The 16,774-nt window shown below is 38.4% G+C and overlaps 1 protein-coding gene across 1 annotated transcript in view; it reads left to right on the top strand.

Annotated features, from left to right (window-relative positions):
- The window catches only part of Ptchd1 (patched domain containing 1), a 48,356-nt gene extending 31,813 nt beyond the window's left edge, over positions 1 to 16,543 (top strand). Inside the window, exons 2-3 of the mRNA XM_038317476.1 lie at positions 3,543 to 4,203; positions 14,889 to 16,543. Coding sequence (XP_038173404.1) covers positions 3,543 to 4,203; positions 14,889 to 16,543 — 2,316 coding nt within the window. The remainder of the gene's footprint in view (positions 1 to 3,542; positions 4,204 to 14,888) is intronic.
- Positions 16,544 to 16,774: the final 231 nt, after the last annotated feature.

The following is a 16,774-nucleotide window of genomic DNA, read 5'->3' as shown; positions in this document are numbered from 1 at the left end:
TATTATAGACTAGCTGAAGCATATCTGCGATCTCTCTAGCTTTTTCTTTTTTCCCTAAATCTTGCAAATATACATTGTACCACAACTTAGAATGCCGGGGTTCTACTTCTCTCCTTAGGGCTCCTTTCAGAAAGCAAATCGGAGCATTCTAAAACCATGCAAACATGTAGATATCTAAGTATTATATGTAAGATATCTGACCTTGACAATGTTAGAGTCCAAGAGTGAAATGTGTTTATCCTTGACATGTAGTCATTAGAATCGATGATGAGAGCTGAGTAGTTTCAAAAGTCACAAAGAGGCATCTCAACTTTCAATTTCTATTCTACCTTCTCATCTCTTATTCTACAGCACAATCTCACAGTCTCCTTTGCCAGGTGGGTGGCCTTAGGCACCACCCAACAGCTTTGTCATTTATTCACTGTCACCCTATGGCTCAGAAGCAGAGTGACACAGTGCTACCCACCACTCCATCAGAAATTCAAGACAACTGCATCTCACAGCATCTCTATTGCTGAGTTAAGCCATTTTCTGGTCTCAAGCCAGTAAGGGTCCTTCCTATTTTCCAAGACTCTCAGCAATCGTTGGCTAGCACAGGGGTTAATATGGTGTCTCCTTCCTTCCATGTGTATTCCCAGAGGTCACAGCAGTAGATTTGCAAAGTTGGCAGATCGCTAAATAGTTTATACCTCCCCAACTAACAGGGCATGGTCATTGCAGGAAATGGATGGAAAAATATCCCGTTATAATTGGGTTCAGCCCTGTGGCTTAACACCATCTTATTTGGCAATCTTTTCCTCTTGACATATTTGGTAATCACTCTAAGGGAGATTTATTACGCTGCTCATGGAAAGAAACAATGCACTAAAGATTACACATATACATGCTTTCAATATCACTTCTCTGTTCCGACTCTTTCACACAAAGTCCTTGATTCTTATCAAAATTCACTCATCTTTACATTCTACTTTACTTTTTCCTCCTCCAAAATAACCTTTTGCATTTGGAAATTTTCAGTGATTAGGAGTAATCCTAACCAAGCCTTCCTGGCCTGTGCTCAGACAAAAGTGGCTGGAAAGATCGTTTCAGAGCTGAAAACCTTTGAAAGGTATTTTTTGGCCATTAATCCCAAAATATCAATAGAAAACTTCAGCATATGGTTCAAATGATAAAAATAGCCTGCTAGGTATATTTAGAAGACTATATGTGTATGTGAAAGCAATGAAAATATTTCAGCCAACGAAAATACAACAGATCTCCTCTGAGCTGAAAGGGTGGTGTTCATGAAGAGATGTGGGGGAAGGGGACACTGGGAGTTAGGATGAACCACTCCATCTCTGGGCTAAGTAAAGTACTTTAACAGCTGGTGCTTCTGAGACATTTTGAAAAAAGCTTATTTTCCCCCGCACTCAGACACACGCACAGTAAAACATCTTAACCAATAATCCATTTAGAACAGATTGAGAGAAGATATAGCAGGGTCATGCGGACTCTTGTGGGAGAGTCCACTGCATGTTAGGCACAGCCATAGATACACTTGTTTATTTAACACTCCAACACATGTCTCTCACTGGCCTCATTTTTGCAGACCATCTACATTTACACAGGTACAACAAAGCCATCATGACAATAACTGACTGTGGAGTTGAAGCAGTTAACCGAGGGCCTATGTATCTATAGTTGAAACAGAAGATAATGCCATTTTAAGATGCTAATTAGCCCCTAACTGCAAGGCTTCCATGCACCTTTTTAATTCTCATTATAAAATGAATCGCCAAGAGGAGGTAAAGTGTGATGCCCTGGCACATGGTAGTAGTTCATTTCCATCCCATAATCCCCTCACAAACATACTGTTTTCTTACTTCAGATATTAGATTCTATACACACTTCCATGCGAATTTTAGCAGCAGAGTTAAAAAAGCACGAATTCAGGAATCAGCTGCTGGCAGGAATCCTCACTGCAGTTCTGGCACCTAGAGGTACGGATGGTAAAAGCCTAAGAGCACCGGCCCTGTTCAGACTGCTAGCCTTAACCCGGTGCGACCTATTATGATGCACATGATCTCGGACAAATGATCTAAGTTCTCCATGTCTCAGTTGCCTCACCTGGGAGATAGGGCCAGTGTTCATATCTACTTTGTGTTCTGGTATAAATTCTAGGTCAGCTAATCTGTGCTCATGCCTAGAACAGTGCTTGGCATGGAGTAGTAGATGTTATTTAGCTTCTTGTATGCTATTTGATGGCAAGTATAAAGTCACTTGACACAACCACAATCTGACACTAGTCAGGGTGTGTAGAATACTTAGAGTACTGGAGATACAAACCAGGGCATATACTGCACATAATAGGCATATACTGTACAAGCACACTCCAGGGCTTAAAGTGTATAGAAGTCACATTTTACTCCTTTAGTAGGATTTCAATTTGTCTCAGCTAGACTTTTAACATTTAGTGCCTTTCCCATCTGTGCAGACAAGGAACAGCTGAGAAGTAAGGGTTAGTGTCTTAGTTAGGGTTACCACTGCTGCAATGAGACACCATGACTAAAGCAAGTTGGGGAGGAAAGAAAGGGTTTATTTGGTCTACGCTTCCACTCACTCTTCGTTATCAAAGGAAATTAGGGAATGAACTCAAGCAGTTCATGAACCTGAAGGCAGGAGCTGATGCATAGGCCATGGAAGTGTGCTGCTTACTGGGGTACCCCCATGGTTTGCTCAGCCTGCCTTCTTATTGCACCCAGGATCACCAACGTAGAGATGGCATCACCTACAAAAGGCTGCTCTCCCCATCAATCACTAATTAAGATAATGTCCTACAGGCTTGCCTACAGACTGATTTTATAGAGGCATCTTCTCACTTCAGGAGCCTCCTCTCTGTTAACTCTCTCTTCTGTCAAGTTACCATAAAACTAGCCAGCACATCTATGGAGGTAAACTTCCTGACTTTTATAGTAGAGAGTAATTGGATAAGCTTATTAAGGTGCCCTGGAAATTGGTAGTAAGGGACTAGCCTTCAGAAGACCTCTGCATTCAGAACTGTACCTTCTTTCACTTGTTACATCGTGTTTCCAAGAAAAATAATAAACAAGAGACCTATGCAAGATTTGCAAAAATTATTGACTATTTTGGTGACAAATAAAAGGACCATAAAAGTAATATTGGTAATTGAAGGTAATATTTCGCAAATGTTAGCACCATCAGAATCTGCCAGAAGATCTACCTAGGTTGCAATCCAGAGAATCGGATTTCTCAGGTCTGGAATAGGGCGTAAAAATTTGTATTTCTGACAAGCTGTTTGGTTGACACTGCTATACTGGGAGCCACACACTGAAAACTACTGATTCAGTGTATGTCTTGAATATCTACTACCTATTTGTGGTCTATGGGCAAAACATTTTTTAACTCTCTTCCTTAGAGATCAAACTAATGACTTTCTCTTTCCAAAAAGAAAAAAGGAAATATTTTAATCTCTGGAGCTAATGTTACTTATTAATGTCTACTTGTTCATTAAAAAATCTAACTGTTGTTTTTCTCCCCCATAGTTGCATACTGCTGTAACCAAGATTCAGGTTCCAAGGCCTGGCTTTAACTATACATTCGCCCACATATGTGTCCTGAATAATGATAAGACTTGCATTGTGGATGACATAATACACGTCCTGGAAGAGTTAAAGAATGCTCGGGCCACCAATCGGACCAATTTTGCTATCACATATCCTATCACTCACTTAAAGGATGGAAGGGCTGTCTATAATGGGCACCAACTTGGAGGTGTCACTGTCCACAGCAAGGATCGGGTGAAATCTGCGGAGGCCATTCAGCTCACTTACTATCTGCAGTCAATGAACAGTCTCAATGACATGGTAGCTGAGAGATGGGAATCCAGCTTCTGCGACACTGTCAAACTATTCCAGAAATCCAACAACAAAATCAAAATATACCCATACACATCCACATCATTGAGGGAAGATTTCCAGAAGACCAGCCGTGTATCAGAACGTTACCTGGTCACCAGCCTGATCCTGGTAGTCACCATGGCCATCCTCTGCTGCTCGATGCAGGACTGTGTCCGCAGCAAACCCTGGTTAGGCCTACTTGGGTTGGTGAGCATAAGCCTAGCCACTCTCACTGCAGCTGGAATCATCAATCTTACTGGTGGAAAATACAATTCCACCTTCCTGGGAGTCCCTTTCATCATGCTAGGTAATTATTGCCTTTCATTTCCCTTGGTTTTGCTGCTTGTTTCCTGTTTATAGTGGTAACTAGTTTTCTCAAAGAGCCATCTAACAATTGTTTTCAGTTATAGAGTTTTCACTTTCCTGAGAAAGCCTGGACCAAGTTCCATCAACTGAGGAACATCCTAATCTGATACAAATGCCAGAAAGTCAAACAAAGACTTTGGCTCTAACCATGTTCCTACATTAAATAACTCTGTAGTATTTGGCAAATACCAGTCTTGTCTGTGTTCTAGTGTGTTGGGGTGTGTTTCCTCAAATCAGACCCAAGTAGGGGATGCAGATAGAAGTAGTTTATTTAGGAGAAAAGCTCTAGTAGCACCACTATGAAAATGGAAGAGGTGAGCCAGAAAGACAGACAAGCCTGAGTAGGTTGGGGTACTGCTGTAGGTACTGTTAGATCAGCCCCCACCCCCCGCCCCTTGCTGGAGACCTTTAGAAGATCAGGTAGAAGACTCCTCAGAAAGATCCTCCCTGAAGGCTGAGAAAGCTGGCCTATTTACACAGAAGCCCTGAGCTGGGGCCGTTCCCCTGCATAGTTAACCCCTCTGCACCTTCTCCCAGCAGTGGTAGAAACTCCCCAGGTGACTCAAGTGAGAAGCCCTCAAGGAATTTTAGAATTGCAAAGGGAAGGGCAAGCAGGCTCTGCTGCCCTGCTTCCTTTCTTTATCTGTTAATGAATAGAGTAGATGTGAGCATCACACAAAAGGATGTGATAAGTAAACAAGAACTTGGAAAGCCTCCTGTGAAATAACAGCAACAAGGGTATCTTCTTTATTAGTCTTGGTATGAACATCTTACAGTGGTGGCCATAGGGCTCTTCCGGAGTTTGTCACTGGGGAAGAACATCAAGAATTCCTTAATAAAGCTAATGCTCAAAACAAAGTCACAGTGTTCACAGCATTAGCGCTTCTGCCGGCCTGCTATTGAAGATGACATGTCTAGTACACTGGGAGGTAAAGTTCCTGTCAGACAAAGATTGAATGAGGTTAGGTTAGTTTCCCCACTCCTCCCCCGTTTCCTGTGGGAACTACTCATCAATTCCTCTAGCAAAATTAAAATGTCACTTGGGATCAGATACCAACGATACAAGACAGTTGTGGTTGTCTATTGTTGTTGACTGAGAACTCACCACGATTTATTTCATTGGTAAGTCTTATGCTGTGTTTTAGAGCAGCAGTAAAAATCAGAATTTTCCTACCAAATCGCTACTGAATTACAGTTAAATGATAAGCAGGCTTGATGGAGCTACATTCTGCTCTCAATGCTTCGCGACCTATGCAAATTGAGACCAGGTCAATAAACATACTAGGAGATTCTGTGGAAAGCAAGGCTCTGTGGAGAAGCCAAGCAGTCGGAGAATCTGCTAAATCAATTTAGTTGTCACTCTTGAAAACAACAGAGAAGGAAGCTGCCTTACTACCTTCTGCATCCAGTCAGATAAGAAGGCAGCACAAGCTCCCCCTTTAAACTGACGCCAAGAATCTTTAGGTCAATTGTGGAATATGAGGCAGTTCCTCAAAGAGTGTGGAGGATTGAGTCTTAGTAACTTCCTGGGAGAGTTGAGTCAAGGTTGAAATTAAGATGTGTTGCTCATGATTAGTCACATGCTCGAGTCCTTGGGTTCTTTTTTAACTTTTCATTTTAAAAATAGTGGTTCTATTGTTTCTTTTGCAAGACGAAGATAAACAAGAATAAGAAAATAGTTGGGACCTGAAGGGAGATACAAAGGATCTTAAGGTGGCAAAAAAGCATGTGAAAGCTTGGGAAAGGACTGAGAGTTTGGCTTTATGGCACGCCAACCTATTACCAATGATCAAAAAAGAACATTATAATATTTAAAGCTTCTTAAAATTAAGGAAAATAAACTACAGTATTTAAAGCTTCTTAGAACTAATCTTACAGTAATAACATTCAAACCTGATTTTACTAAGTACAATGAACTGAAAATGTTCAAAACTTCTTGAAGCTGTACAAAATAAAATGCATGAGAATCTTTAATATTTTCCCCAAATTTACATTGCATTTTAAAGATAATTTGGGTATTCATTATAAGTAAATATAATATATATGTACATATAACCACCACAAAATAACCCATCAGACAATGTTGGCACAGTAGGGGAGGTGAGTGAGGGCAGGATGAGATGATGCCCTTAGAGAGGAGTGTCTTAGAAAGCTAGTCCAGAAGTTCCACAGCTCCCCAGAGACTGTCACTGAACTTTACCTCAGAATTTATTTCAGAAAACAAAACAACCACCGCAAAGGTAAACAAAACAGGTATTTGCAGTAAAAGAGGACAAGCAGGACAGGTGCCAGGTCCTTCCTTCTTTGGGATATTTGGGGTAGGTTCCCTGCATTGATCTGATGACCATTTTTCCTGATGACAATCTGCCTGCAACCTTTCTGTCCATTTTCAGCCCATTGGGTTTTCAAATTACTTAGTCATGACATGAGAGGAAACTACACATTTTAATGGCTAAGGCCCATTTGCAATAAAGACTGAGTGTTTAATAGGCTCATAAAGCTAACAATGCCTGGATTTAGGATGCTTGCCCTTCTGGATTTCTCAGATAAACTCTTCATCCTTAGAGTACGATTGCAAAATGAAATATAAGCAAGAGCAGATTTGTGTTAGTTCTGTTTATTGATGACTGGCCCTAAATTAACAGTAAACACTTCAGAAGACCAAGAAGAAATGCAGTGCTAAGCACTTTGTTCTACACATAAATTAACTGCCTAATAATTTGTTGTCTATAAAAATGCTTATTTGTACTTAACTAAATCAGGTTATTTTAAAAATCTTCTTGATTTTGTTTGTAATGTAAAACTTATCAAAGCATATATATATATATGTCTTCATTTAGAAGAAAAATTTTCATAAAATATTGAATACAAAAGTATCCTTGGTTATTAAAAACTCTATAATGTGGTAAGTATTATAAATTTCAAATTCAACAAACTCAAAATTCTTAGTGTGACTACAGTCATATAAGGCCAGATCCCAGCCAAATGCCAAAATGGCAGTTGATTTACAATGGAAAATTTTAAGATCACAAGTGTTAAGAAGTATTAACTTGACAAGATTCCACAAGAGGAAGGAATTTGAATAAACACTGAGAGTTCATCATAATGGGATGTGATTGTATGTTTCTAGCTAAGATGATACATGATATCTCTGGCAAAAAGAATCTATCCTACACAGATGAATCAACTTGACAATGATACAAGCATAAATACCTCGTGATTTGGAATGTTTTTCATCAGTGTCTGTATATTAGACACTTCCAATTCTGTGTAACCTCACTCTAGATGAGTCAGGGTAGTTTATCTAGAGCTGAAATCCTCAAAGGTCCACAGTATCATAAATGTTTATTGTCATTTTTGTTGCTAGAATTTAGAGAAGAACTTAGTTGTTTATATTTGTGTCAGGTAGTGCAGTATTAATATTTGTAAGCATCATTTATAGCTATTGTAAAATGTCCTCTAAAGAATTAAGATTTACATCATGGTTGTCCAGTTGAGTATGATTTAAGAAATTGGCATCATTTTTTGTATATTTTTGTATGTGCAGATTCTCCTTACAGGTGTGATATTTATTTATGCAGCTCGGTTTATCATAAACAAGTCAGGAAAGGGGTTGGAGAATGTAGAAGGAACAGAGGAAGGTTTTATTCCTTATGCATATGAAAGGATTGTTTCTCATATACATTCCATGCACATAAAAGAGAGAATTGAAGTTGTGAAAGATAGTTTGGATATCAGTTTTTATGTGACATTTTAACTTCCAAGGGTCACTTTGCCTTTGTTGAAATTCAAGAGCCCTGGATATTGGATGAGATGCAAAACACTCTTCAATTTTGAAAAGGTCAAGTGCCAAGTCCAGGGTGCTCTCTTCTGAATTATCTAACCAGTGAAGCACACAGCACTTTTATGACTTACCGAACCAGACTTCACAGTTTCAGGGATGTGAATGGGAAATAGAATGTATATTAAGTGCAAGGAGGAAAATAATATCAGAAAAGTTGCCATCTTATAGTAGTATATTCTAAGATTATCTGAATTTTTAGCAGGAACCAAAGATTAACTTTACTTCTTTAAGGGTTTCTTCTCACTGATACCACTTGAAGTGTGATAACAGTGTATGTGACTCAAAAAAAAGGGTTACACTAAATTGTGCAAGAAGGTTAGTTATAACTGTAGTGATTTCTTCCTTAATTATTCTCACTCTCAGATTAAACAAACTTGAAAGATTTTTATATTGTAATAGGTCCATAAATCATCAGAAACATGAGGGAAAAGAAAAAAATCTTCCAGATAGTATCAAAGGTTTAGCTGAAGTTACCAATATCCAACCATCTTTTACCTAGACAATGGATAACAATACCCAATGATATCTGAATGATAAAAATGGTAATTTCATATAGTTTAACATAAAACATTATGATAGAAATATGCTATTTGCAGCAATATGACAATCTATATGATAGAATAGAAATATAGAGTAATATGGAAATACTTAGTTGAGATATAAAATAGTTAATAGGTTTTTTTTGTTGTTTTTTGGGTTGTTTTGGGGGAGGTGAGACAGGGTTTCCCTGTAGTTTCTAGAGCCTGTCCTGGAACTAGCTCTTGTAGACCAGGCTGGCCTCGAACTCACAGAGATCCGCCTGCCTCTGCCTCCCGAGTGCTGGAATTAAAGGCATGTGCCACCACCACCCGGCAATAGTTAATAGTTTTAAGAGTTCCTAAAACAAACTGCTTATTAAGATTTTGTTTCTCTTTGGGTGGTGATGGTGCATGTCTTTAATCCCAGCACTCATGAGGCAGAGGCAGGCAGATCTCTCTGAATTTGAGGCCAGCCTGTTTTACAGAGTTTCAGGATAGATTCCAAAGCTACAGACAAACCTTGTCTCAAAAAATAGATTTGTTTCTCATATTTATTTTGTCCATCTGATTTAAAATAAGATAATAATTCCAGGCCTGAAGAAATGACTCAATAGTTAAGAGCATTCAATGTTCTTGCAGAGTACTGGATTTCGGTTCCCAACACACAAATTGGGCAACTATAACCATTGATACCTTTTCTGCCCTTTTCAGACACACACATGCATATGCACACACACACAAGTAATAATAATAATAATAATAATAATAATAATAATGAAAAATTTCAAAATAAGAGTAATTCCATACAATATTTTCAAGGTTCTTTTTTAATCTTTTAAATAATGGTCTATAGTTGTATAATTTTTAAAGACATATGGAATCTAATTTTGTGATTAGTTCTTGCCAGTCATATTATTGTAAATGGAAAGTGAAAAAATAGCTTAAGGTGGAAGTAGAACAAAACCAATTTATTGATATGCACCTTGCCTTAAACTAAGACATGGCATGACTAGGGGCACAGATTGGAGAAGGCAGAACTCACTGAGTAAGGGAATTGTGCCTTTGATACAGGTCTCCTAGGTAACCTTTGGGTAGTCTGCTGACTTAGTCTCATCCAAAGAATGGGAGAGCAGCCAATACTGAGCCTTGGAAAAGCAGACCATTAGGAAAAACACCTAGTATCTATTTGGACTAGAATATCAGAAAATTGCAAAATGGCCCAGATGGGTCTACAGGAGCTCACTGTGAAAACTGACTCAACTTCATTGTGAAAGAACTCTTGTTGTCTACTTAAACTTTACTACATTATTCACTAAGAACAAAATGTGGATAGCTTTCTAGCATGTTCTCTGCATTGATCAATATAGCAGCACTAACATTTATCTGCTTCATCAGTAAATAAATTCCTTTTAGTCAACTTTTTACCTTATATTTATATGGAGGTATAATCTGTGTGCATAATATATTATAAATAGCATTAGCTATAGCAGAAATCATATGTAGTGCAGAATTACTTCATGTTATATATTATAATTAATTAACATTAATATTGTTGAATAGTGCTTATTTTTGAATATTTAAACACAGATATATCTCTGCATATATTCAAATATTTTATATATGAATATATAAAATATGCTTGAATAGGATATAACATAAATACTTGAGTTTATATATTACATGTCTTCATAAAAAGACATAAAATAATGCCCATAGTATATATTATAGACGTTACTTATATATACTGGTTTTATATAGTATATGTGCACATAATATCAAAGTACCCTAGTATATTTACATATAATAATCAATCTTTAAATAAAGAAGATCTATTAGCAAAATAATTTCTTGAACTTTCATATGCAGTTATCTAGCAAAGGAAAACTGTTTCTCAGATTCAAACCCTAAGTTGTGATTAGAATAACCAGTATGTGTCAAGTCTCTAGTGAAAGACTAAGATGCATATATCCCTCCCTGATATAAGCATCTGTCTTTACTTAAGTAGAGTACACTTTTACCTCTTACTCTTAACTGTGACACAGAACAGGCTGGAATAAGCCAAACAATTCATATTGTAAAGTAAATGTTTATAACTGACCAAGTTTAAATGTAACCCCATTAATGAACTTCTCCCTGAAAATAGGTATTACTCAGTCTAGAAATACATATGCTTGAGATTTCTTTTTGATACAACAAAAATCATGAATTTTTGCAGGTGCCATGTGAGAAAAGCATTTTATAAACACAAACTACTTAGTGAGAGTCATCTAAGAATAAAATATGCTTTTAGTAGAGTTTGTCCACCCATTGTAATCTGTGGACTTTTTAGAGGACTGTACTAGTTTTGTTTACATATGTGAAATTTGGCACTACACAGGTGCGTTAAAGTGACTTCATTTTATCCTGAAGGATGATACCAGTAAGCCATCTCAGTGTAACTCCTGTCAGCTATTCCTCAAGGAACTCAAGCTGAGGAAATGCTGCCTGTAGGGAAGGGATTAAAACGGGAGGAGGCTTCTGCTGTGTCTGTGAGGATTGAAGAAAATAGGGAAATCTGGGACTATGGAAAAATAAACTTACAAAATGCAGCAGTACAAAGTAGATCAGTCCTTATGATTAGACTTTGGCAAAACAAATAAGCAAAACCAAATCTCCCCAAAGGTCTCTCATAGAATAACATTAAATAAACTTAAAATATGATTCACTTTAAGAACAAGTTTCTAGAAACATATCTACTGGGTGGAGTTAATTCAACTATTTGCTAGTGAATTCCTTCCTTGGTAGATTATAAACAACCCTGAAGGCTTTGGCTGTACCCCAGAAAAGAGTTTAGGTGAAAGTGAGATTTAATCTGTGAGTATGCCCGAAAGTCATTCTAAGTGACTAGAGGATTAGCTAGCTGAGTTTCTTCTACCATTACTGTTATTTATCATCTGTCCTGCTGTTTTTCTTCATTAGTTCCAAACCCTGGAAGTTCACACACACACACACACACACACACACACACACACACACACACACACACACACACACACACATATCTTTCAGTCATTTAAGGTAACTTCCAGGCATACTCAAAAACTAAATCCCGCCTTCACTCAAGATCTTTTCTACGATCTAGCCAAAGCTTTCAGGGTTGTTTATAATCTCCGAAGGTAGCTAGAACAAGCATGTGGAAGTTTGAAGATGACCTGTGTCACTCAGTTCTCTCTTTCTACCACCTGAGTTCTGGAGCCTAAAGAGGGTCATCAGGCTTGCTGGGAGACACCGTTACTAACTAGCTACATTGCCAGCTCCAAACTATACTTTAAATTAAACACAAAGCAAACAACATGTTTTCTATTTCAAAAAAAAACCCTTTTTTTAAATGAAGAAAATAATACTTAAATTTCAGAAAAATGTCTTCAGTCCTTAGACAGCACAAGATTTGCCCTCCAAGGTTCTAAGCAAGTCAAAGAAGGAGCCCACCCTGTGTGAGATGAAAGTGGAGTGAACGCTTCCCCCTTCCCTACCCCTCCACATTTCTCTATCCCTAACTTGCCCATTTTACTGTTAGAGTAACAGCAAAAGAGAAAGCCAGGGCTGGCTGGCAGGGGAATGAAAAGATGTTACTGTGTGGCAAAATGTTCCTAATTACTCTTCAGGTAGCCTCATTTTCTGTCCCAGTTTCCCCAAACTAAGAGAAGATGTTCTCATAGACCATTGTCCCAAAACAGTTTGTAATTGAAACTATACCTTTAAATGTCAAAACTAAAGGAAATTCAACTGTAGTTCTGAACATAAAAGGAATTTCAGGGATGTTTTATGGGCTCTTAGTGTGTGTTTCTCCTTGAGTCCAAGCCAGGGAACAGGGTTCCTACAATTTATCTTTCCTTTAAGATAATAGGCCAACCTCTTAAGCATAAACATGAAGCCGTAACCTGAGTCTAGTGCCAATCAGGCACTCCAGGCTGCTAACAAATCCCTAAGAGGGCCTGGAACTCTCTTGGCACCCATCTCTCCCTTGACTGACTGGCGTGTAGAAAAGTGTTATGACATCAGCAATTATCCCAGAAATTCAAGAACTCTTTGAAGATATTATACAATTAAAATTTGGAGTTGAGGGTACAGGAATCTGATTGGCAGGTGTGGATTGAGAAACAAGGTTCTAGCCTACCCGGAGTAGCGACAGAAAGGCCATTGATAGCTAGCAACAAATGCGTGATCAGGTGGAACAGATTAGTTCTCACTGCCTTCTCGGACCTTTGTGAGGACCTTCACACACAAGAAAAGAGGGGAAGGAAAGATGGGGAGTTAAGAAAGGGGAGGGGTCTCCTAAGAGCCCCTGAGAATGAAATTTCTCTTTGGAAGTGCCCCTTGAGCCAAAAACATATGCAAAAAGACTCAGAACTCAATGAAAAATAGTAAACTATATACAATGGGCATTTAAAAGACAGCAAAAGAACTCGTGTATTTTCCTCTTTCCTTGAGAGTGATTATTTTCATTCTGGAACCTTATTATCACCTTTTTGCTCTGTTAATTCAAAGCTCTTTTCTCATTCAGTTACTATGGTTATTCAACAGTACACTACGAAATGGATTCCTATTGTGTTGTCCAACAAGTGTCCGTGTCATATAATGACATTATAAAATATCCCACTAATTTTATTTTTATTTTATATTTAATTTCTTATTCAGTTTTGCATTTAATTTTCCCTAAAATTCAACTATATGATTAACTGTAATTCTGCTATATGATCTTTATATTCTTGCCATACTTAAATGCTGGCTACTAAAGTCTTATTTTGAAGTATTTCTGCTTGCAGGAAGTAAATACTCTAGAAAACTCTTTGCACTTTTCAGCAACTCCTGAAGTATTGTTTACCTTCCAATGCCTACTTGTTCTTCATGGCCTCAGATACACTGGTCAGTCTTATTTCCCCAGGGCACTGATGTCTCTTAGGTATTAGTCTTCTTATTACTCACAAAGATTAGTTTGCTTTTAATAAAAGCTTGGTCAGTCCACCCCGAGAAAACTGGAAACAAGGTTCAATAGCTAGTTTTCCCTCTCGAGACTAGACATTGTTAACTGCCTAAAACCTAATTAACAGCAGAATGCCAGTCAACAAATACACTTTCACTTCTTATCTGGGGAATTTAGGTGTTCCAATTTAATAGGGGCCATGGTACTCATAATCAAATCAAAAGTCTTGGCCTGACCTCTAAAAGCAGCTGCAAAATGATGTCTAATAAATTAAGATGAATGCCACATCCTTCGGAGGAAACAGGCCTGTATTATTACTATGTAATCGGTACTCATGTTTGAGGTCACGACAGTACAGTAAGGATATAAATACCAGCCTGGGTTCAAGGTGAGACATGCTCAGTTATGTTGACTACAAGATAATGGTGACTGGCTTCACTCAGTTACACACGGCTGCAGATTTGAAATTCCTTCTTTTTTCAAAATAAGTCCATCACACCAAAGTGAAGTATTATCTTCAATAATGAGACTGAATTTGTCAAGGTGTAGAAACAGACAATTAGATCTTCTATCCTAGTACCAAGACAGAGGTTATCAAAAGCCATGATGGGTGATTTTGGCAGGGTTTTTTTTAATGTGACTCAGAAATTCAGGGAGGTGCAGTGAGGAAGTGTCCAGTTCCAACCAGGAGAGGTACAGAAGGCATACTCAAACTTCCAAGAAACAGGATGCAATTACAACATGGGCAGTCACTGTATCTATGCCACCCTGATGTTGCTGGAATTCTAAACAGGGAGCCAAGGGCCCTAAGCAGTTCAGGGAAGTTATTACCAAAAGACAACTGCCAAATGGTATCAAGAAGTTGGTAGAGTCACTGTATTTGATAGGTTATCTGTGAACAACTAGAATTGGTGAAAAAAAATCCTAAAGACAAATGGAGGTCATAAACCTTTAATCCGATCGTCATTTTTAGTAGTAGTAGTAGTGAGGGTTCACATGAATCTTGTTCTTTTTTCTTTATTTTTCTTTTTTCTGTGTTTTCTACTCATACTTGTTTATACTTATTTTGCTTTCCTCTGTTTCTCAGATTTATTACTTTCTGCTCTGATATTTAGTGAAGAAAAAAGAGACTGTGATTTAGTTTCCCATTACTACTCAAACTAAACACAGTGTTTCTTTATCACTAAAGCCCCCTGCTTGACCAATTTTAATAGAAGGTATTGACACTGATGGTGATACCCCTCTTTACAAAGATTTGTTCCTTAAAACTTTTACTCTGATCTTTCTTTCTGCCTTTTCAGGTCATGGATTATATGGGACCTTTGAAATGTTATCCTCGTGGAGGAAAACTAGAGAGGACCAACATGTTAAAGAGCGAACTGCAGAAGTCTATGCAGACTCCATGCTCTCCTTCTCTCTCACCACTGCCATGTACTTGGTCACCTTTGGCATAGGGGCCAGCCCTTTCACGAACATCGAGGCAGCCAGGATTTTCTGCTGCAATTCCTGTATTGCAATCCTCTTCAACTACCTCTATGTACTCTCATTTTATGGTTCCAGCCTTGTGTTCACTGGCTACATAGAAAACAATTACCAGCATAGTATATTCTGTAGAAAAGTTCCAAAGCCTGAGGTGTTGCAGGAGAAGCCAGCATGGTATAGGTTTCTTCTGACAGCTAGATTCAGTGAGGACACAGCTGAAGGCGAGGAAGCAAACAATTATGAGAGTCACTTATTGGTATGTTTCCTCAAGCGCTATTACTGTGACTGGATAACCAACACCTATGTCAAGCCTTTTGTAGTCCTCTTTTACCTTATTTATATTTCCTTTGCCTTAATGGGCTACCTGCAGGTCAGTGAAGGGTCAGACCTTAGTAACATCGTCGCAACTGCAACACAAACCATTGACTACACTACTGCCCAGCAAAAGTACTTTAGCAACTACAGTCCTGTTATTGGGTTTTACATATATGAGTCCATAGAATATTGGAACTCTACTGTCCAGGAAGATGTTCTAGAGTACACTAAGGGGTTTGTGCGACTATCCTGGTTTGAAAGCTACTTAAATTATCTTCGGAAACTCAATATATCCACTGACTTGCCTAAGAAAAATTTCACAGACATGTTGAGGAATCCCTTCCTGAAATCTCCTCAGTATTCACATTTTCAAGAGGACATCATCTTCTCAAAAAAGTACAATGATGAGGTTGATATAGTGGCCACTAGAATGTATTTGGTGGCCAAGACCATGGAAACAAACAGAGAAGAACTCTATGATCTCTTGGAGACCTTGAGGAGACTTTCAGTCACCTCCAAAGTGAAGTTTATTGTCTTTAATCCGTCTTTTGTGTACATGGATCGATATTCCTCCTCTCTGGGAGCCCCCCTGCACAACTCCTGCATCAGTGCTTTGTTCCTGCTCTTCTTCTCGGCATTCCTGGTGGCAGATTCACTGATCAATGTCTGGATCACTCTAACAGTTGTGTCTGTGGAGTTTGGAGTGATAGGCTTCATGACATTGTGGAAAGTAGAACTGGACTGCATTTCTGTGCTCTGCTTAATCTATGGAATTAACTACACAATTGACAATTGTGCTCCACTGTTATCCACATTTGTCCTGGGCAAGGATTTTACAAGAACTAAATGGGTAAAAAATGCCCTGGAAGTGCATGGGGTAGCTATTTTACAGAGTTACCTCTGTTATATTGTTGGTCTATTTCCTCTCGCAGCTGTGCCTTCAAATCTGACCTGTACACTGTTCAGGTGCTTGTTTTTAATAGCATTCGTCACCTTCTTTCACTGCTTTGCCATTTTACCTGTGTTACTGACTTTCCTGCCGCCCTCTAAGAAAAAAAGGAAAGAGAAGAAAAATCCTGAAAACCGGGAAGAAATTGAGTGTGTCGAAATGGTGGATATTGATAGTACCCGAGTGGTTGACCAGATTACCACAGTGTGATGGTATCTGCTTCATATATTTTTCACCCTAGGTCTTACCAAGAACAAAAACCTGATGTTGATGAAACATAGTCAAAGTTGCTCTGTTTCCAAAAGGATAAGAAACAGGCACTGAAAAAAACAAGTAAAGGATGAGGATAACAGGTCTGGCATCTTTAAAATCATTAAAGTAAAGGGGTTGCTATGAAAAAGAAGTTACTTATATGCACATGTGTGTGCACACACACACACA

This window comes from Arvicola amphibius, chromosome X (assembly GCF_903992535.2).
Source record: "Arvicola amphibius chromosome X, mArvAmp1.2, whole genome shotgun sequence".
In the NCBI taxonomy this organism is placed as follows: domain Eukaryota; kingdom Metazoa; phylum Chordata; class Mammalia; order Rodentia; family Cricetidae; genus Arvicola; species Arvicola amphibius.
Note: the sequence above shows the minus strand (reverse complement) of the source record. Positions and strands in the feature narration are given on the sequence as shown.